This window comes from Tiliqua scincoides, chromosome 1 (genome assembly GCF_035046505.1).
Source record: "Tiliqua scincoides isolate rTilSci1 chromosome 1, rTilSci1.hap2, whole genome shotgun sequence".
Classification (NCBI taxonomy): Eukaryota; Metazoa; Chordata; class Lepidosauria; order Squamata; family Scincidae; genus Tiliqua; species Tiliqua scincoides.
The window spans coordinates 77,148,980-77,154,979 of record NC_089821.1 but is presented as its reverse complement, the minus strand read 5'-3'; the positions used below and the strand labels follow the sequence as shown (position 1 = coordinate 77,154,979).

The 6,000-nt window shown below is 44.4% G+C and overlaps 1 protein-coding gene across 1 annotated transcript in view; it reads right to left on the bottom strand.

Moving 5' to 3' along the window:
- Positions 1 to 4,108: 4,108 nt before the first annotated feature.
- Positions 4,109 to 6,000, bottom strand: part of MRAS (muscle RAS oncogene homolog) — a 48,436-nt gene continuing 46,544 nt past the window's right edge. Inside the window, exon 6 of the mRNA XM_066632261.1 lies at positions 4,109 to 4,887. Coding sequence (XP_066488358.1) covers positions 4,791 to 4,887 — 97 coding nt within the window. The 3' untranslated portion in view covers positions 4,109 to 4,790. The remainder of the gene's footprint in view (positions 4,888 to 6,000) is intronic.

The window sequence follows — 6,000 nt, the reverse complement described above, 5'->3', positions numbered from 1 at the left end:
GATATATACATAGACAACACGCTTTTGTGGTTCTTATCCCTCCCAAAGGCCCATATAATATTGCAGAAGTGGACATGCGTGCAGCAATATATTTTCATGCTGCAAATAACTGGATCATGCTGTTAGATCTGAATGATGGTTGAGGAATACTCAAAACTCTGCCTCTAAGTCCGGTCTTGAAACATATTGAAGCATAGGTATTCTCAAATGCTATGCAACTGAAATAATTTTTTTTTTTCCAGTTAAGCGCCGACAGTTTCCTGGATGCTCAGCTTCTCTGAATGCACCGTGGAGGCACTCAGTGTTCAGAAGTCCAGTCCTGATCCACTTGAGACCAAACACCTGCCTCAACTATGGACATAAACATGGGAAAGTGCATAGGTGCTGCGAGCCTATAGCCATCTCTGCCCTGCAATGCACAAGTGAAGAAAAAGAAACCACTAGCATTTCTCCAAACTCTGCAAAGGACAACCAATAAAGCAGACTGGGAAAACACTGATGCAATGACATCATGTAGTATGTTAACATGGAGATGGGAGATGTGACTGAGCAGCATGAATTAATCTTACTGTCATGCATAGTATGGGCCTCCAGAGCCCATTCTCTGGAGGCTGATCGAAAGTGAACCTGTTGAAACTAGACCCCCTCCCCAATTCTGATTTATTCCACAATTCAGTGACAATGGGACACTTTACTACTAAGCAGTGTGGTGTGCTGCAAACCATCACCCTTTTTTCCAAGAGAAATGCTGTTGTGAATGCACCCTTCTCTAGCCTCAGCCCCGAAGTGCACAAAACCACTCGCCTAATGGGCAGCATTATTGAATGAGCTTTAATGGGTGAGTAGGCAGGAACCCAATGGTGGGAATTTAACTCCAGCTAGGTTATAGAATCCGAGTGGCCAAAGGCAGGAAGTTCAGAAGGAAAAGGAGGATCCTGTTGAGTGGCCAATTCACACCATTGTGTTTTGTTCCCTTTCCACAATGGTGTGAGCTGGGTCTGGTGCATCAGCCCTCATTTTGTATTTCCTGCCTTTTTTATTGCTCTGCCTCCTTCAACTTTTTGTTTGTTTGCAAAAGTCAGCTTTCATTCTAAAGCATACAGAAAAGAGTCTGCTGCACCACAAGCGTGTGCCTTGATTTTTGGGCTGGTTCCCATACCAAAGGCATTGGGGGGGGGGGGCTGGTGAGAGCAGAAAGGACACCCATGCTATTGAAATGCAAAGAACACACCAGATACCCTCATTCTGCCATAGAATTTCTTGCCCTAATTGCCAACTAAAGGCTAGAGAGACTGTTTCAAGACAGCTGCTGCATATTAATTACTCTTTTGTCTGAACGAGTAGTTGTTGTCACTTGGCTAGGAAGAGAAACAGACCCAAAATGTGTAAACATCCCTCTCTGATGTGCATTGAAGAGGCCCTACTTCCCAGGGGTCTATCTAGTCTCAATGCAGATGCACACGAGGACAGCTGTCAGACGGAAACTGCTTTGAATTGCTTCTCATGGCTGCCATTTCTACTTGCAAAGCGGTTTACGTATGCAACGCTCACTGCTTGGATTTGGGGATTTTCATCAAATCACTAGAAACCATTTGGGAGTGGGTCCAGATAAATTTTCAGTCGTGTGACCAAAATTCACATGAGTAGCCACTAACAGCTTGGCACATGGAGATAGCTACCATTGAAAATGATTTCGACAGTGTGTTTAGGCACACAAATATAGAACTACAATGCAACATGGAGAGTAGTGTCTATCTCGTAGTTGTTAACATAGCAGGTCCTAGCACATCAAAGTGAAAGTGTTCCTATGCTCAGTTCTCTTCTAAACATATTTCTTCTGAAAAGGCACAGAATCTCCCTGACCCTACTTTCCCCAACAGAGACAGAGGCAGAAAGCCATACTTACTTGGGAGGAAGTCCCATTCAACATAGGGCACAATCCTAACTCCTTATGTCAGTGCTTTCCAGCACTGACATAGCGGCGCCAATGGAACATGTGCTGCATCCTGCAGTTGGGTGTCACTCACAGAGGCCTCCTCAAAGTAAGGGAATGTTTGTTCCCTTACCTCAGAGCTACATTGCCCTTATGTCAGTGCTGGAAAGTGCTTATGTCAGTGCTGGAAAGCACTGGCATAAGGGGTTAGGATTGCGTCCTCAATGTGTTTAATGAGTGCCAGAATACATATTCCAGGGAGGGTGTCAAACACAGCTATCCTATAAGTTTCCTCCAGCTGCACCTACTGCAATGCATAGAGCTGTTTGCCATGAGGATGGCTGCCATCATGTGGCGAGTCTCACATCACCATGCATAAAATAAGCCATTCTAAATGGGATGGCAAAGGTCTTTCTTTGTAAAAACACTCTTGTGGCAATCCAAAACAAACATACTTGGGAGTAAGCCACACTGAAAACCATGGAACTTATTTCCAAGTGAACAACAACAACAACAGCTAGGTATTTTTATAGCGCCTTTCTGGTCATTGGATTACTCCTCTGACTTTATTCAAGGCGATTTACATAGGCAGGTGTTTCTAAATCCCTCAAAGGGATTTTTACAATCATGGAGGTTCTCTCTTTCAAGAATCAACAACATTTCAGAATGGATCTGACAAGCAGCTCCGTCTCTCACATGGAGGGCAGCCAGGACGCTTCTTGCTCACACCAAGAGCAGGTGGAATCACTCAGCTCGGCTTGTCAGCTGCTTCAAGGTCATGCCATTCTCAGCCGTTCAGGGAGCTGCCAGTGTCCTCGAACTGGCGACCTTCTGATGTTATCTTCGGGCTAATGGAGGCTCTACCCTCTAGACCAGACCTCCTGCCCAGAGACCAGAATATGCACAGACTGTGTAGCTTGGGTCCCTCTCAGTTCCTTTTTTGTTTGCATTTAAGGACTTCTCAAACTTTGACATAATTAGTTCTCCTTATGACCCAGTTCTATCCAAGACCGACTCAGAGCATGCAGTGACACCAATGCAGTGTGTGCTGCATGCTCTGGGCCAGTCAGAAACCAGGCAGCCTGTGAGAGGTAAGTAAAGAACTTTTTTTACTTACCTCTCTGTCACCAATGGGTCTCCTCAGACCTGTACCAGCTCTTTGGCAGGTGTAAGTTGGGGTAGCCTCTGGGAACAGGTCTGGGCCAGGAAAGGGGATAGCATTTGGTGTGTGCCAATGCTGCTGAGATCCACCACCTCCTGCTTCTGGCCCAATCCCCACCCCAACCTGCCTCCATACCAACTCACTGGCAACAGCAGAGGTTCAGTAAGCTACTGTCACCCACATATGGCTTCTGGGACTTGCACTAGTGGCATCTGTCAGCAAGAGTGTGGAATGGGTATGGCACCAGCAGCTCATGAGATCTGTCAGCATATTGCACAGTGCAGCAAAATGCAAGAATCCTCAAGGCTCAATAAGCCATAAGATCATATCTAACTCCAGTTTTGCCCCAACCAGTCAAAATGAATGGTAAGAAGGTTTTCTGTTTGCCATCATCTCCTGGCAGTTGCTGTCTGAACTCTCTAGGATCGTTACTGATTTACAGTGCATTATGGGAAAATCTAGTATGAAAACATTATTAAAGAAAACTATTACAGGGAAAACTGAATGTGATTTTAAAATTGCATGCAGTGGCACGATATGAGTTAACACAAAAATGTGCGTGATGTGTGAATACTTTAATACGGCAATTTCTTCATGGATGGGTTTCCAAAAATCAGATGTAATACAAGAACTGATTTTAAGAGAGCTGAGACAAGCCCTCCTGAACTTAGGAATGTATTATTGGAGGCAAATGCTGAAATTGCTTTAAGCAATTCCAAAAATGCAAAGCTTTTTGGCTTAGAAGTGAAAGGAAAGCAGAGTAATCGAGAACTCCAAACTGAATCAGTACAACTCACATTTGACCCAAATATTCAGAGCTGAGCATCCAATGTGTTCAATTTACATTTGTAAAAATCTATCCACATTTCCTTTTTTTTTAAAAAAAAATTACACCACTCTTACATCTGTAAATTACTTTTAATTTAAATACTTTTAGGATTAGCAAAATGGCTGCCTCTCTCCCAACATTCCCCCATCCCCAGCAGCCTTGACTTGCACCCCCCAAATACAACCCCCTCACAGGGATTAACAACAAGGACAATGACAACAAACTAACCAACCCCAGTCCTTCACCCTCTGTGCTGGCGTTTACAGACCAAGAGCTGGCTGCTGGCCAGCCTCTGACACAATGTCTGGAGTCCCCAGAGCAGCTGGAATTCATTTTCTCCTTTCAAATCTATGCACTTTCCTATGAAGTTGCAGCTTGGCATTGCTCTGTATGTTTGGGAGTGTTCAGTGCAAGAGAAAATAAATCTGCTGTATGCTTGCAGAGCAAGAAAAATGCTGACCCTCACACACACACACCCTGACGCACACTTTTACAAAATGGAGTCATTCATAAATCTTTAGAAACGGGCTATGCCTAGAAATGTTTGCCAGTAAAGCCAGAGCTTTTTTTTTGGCATTCAAGATTGCTGCAATGGTCAATGTACATACAACTACGGGACCCATTTGTCCCCCTTCTTTTTGAAGTGCCTTTACAAACCATCTCTGCACCACTTGGCCAAGCAGCCACTTTGGCCAACCTTCAACAACGCCCAAGGTTCTCCTCCCTGTAGAGCTGTGAGAATGACTGTTCTTCAAATGTTACATTGCAGTTAGGTGGTAACCATGTTCCAAGGGCTGTTCTTGTTTAGTTTAGTTCAAGTTAGGTTCAAGTCAGAACGGAAAAAACAGAAGACATGGAAGAGACAGTCACAAAATCACGCACTGCAGTTTGTGGGAACTAGTTGATCTGTCACCACGCCACTTGGTCTTCTTCTTTTTCTGGCTTTTCTCTGGGACTTGTTGCCTGTTGAGGAACATAAAATGCATAAGTCCCAGCTCTAGGGAAGAAGGCTGGCTGTTTCAGTGATAAGTTTTTGGTACCTTCCAGGGGACAAGTGTGTGGGAGAGCAGGAGCTAATGCAGCAAGCTGGTGGCTGTGGAAAGATTAGCAGTCTGTTCACCAGTTCTCCTCACCCACTTCAGAAGCAGCCCATTTCCCTCCCCCAAAAGCAGTCATTAGGCTTTCAATTTTCCTAGCACTCTTAAAAACGTTATTCTCTCTCTCCAGACTCTGAATACGAAAATGTTGGCAGGTGAGAACGCTAAACATAAGCCAAGTTCCCTTCTTATGTACTTAACATCCTAGTGATTCAACCTGGTGATTCTAACCCAACTGGACAGACTGCAGCTCTCCCAGACCTCAGGCAGGGCTTTTCTTCCAGCCTGATTCCCAGGTTTCTTGAATAGGAGATTCTGAGGACCTTACTTATTCAAATCATGCACTTGCCATGGATCCTGACATTACCTCAGCCTTTGCTGCTCAACCTGGGCCCTGTGCCATTTCCCCTGAGAGAGACTTGGCCCTAGTCAGCAAATACAGGAAATGGAAAAGGTGCCAATGTTCTGTCTAGGAGGGACATAGGAATTATGCTGTATAGAAGTCTGTTGAAAAGGCTAAACAAAATGGCACTGTGGTATGGCTACAGCTTCTGCATGGAAGAGTTTCACGTAGTTTAGGTGTCAGACCGGAGAAACAGCATTTAATCAGCCTTTCATTATCTCTTTCCCACCTGCTAAATCCTTCTTTACTAGTTAAAAAAGCCAGAGGTTTTGAATGACTAAAAAGTTTGCATGCTGCAAACTGTGATGCCTTATTTCTGAAATGGGTGCAGGCAGACATCCATTACCTCTAGCCTAGCAAGGCTTCCTTGAGAACACAACTGTTAAGCAATGAGGATGAAAGATCAGTGTAGAATTTAAAAAAAAAGTTAATATACAAAATCCAAAGTCGCTTGTGTCAGATGTCTACAGCGAAGGAGCTGCAGCGAAAGACATGCAGAACGACAATGCATAGAAATTCATTTGGGATGGATGGTTAGTTAGGGGGATAGTTACTCCTCCTAGCAGATGCTGCATG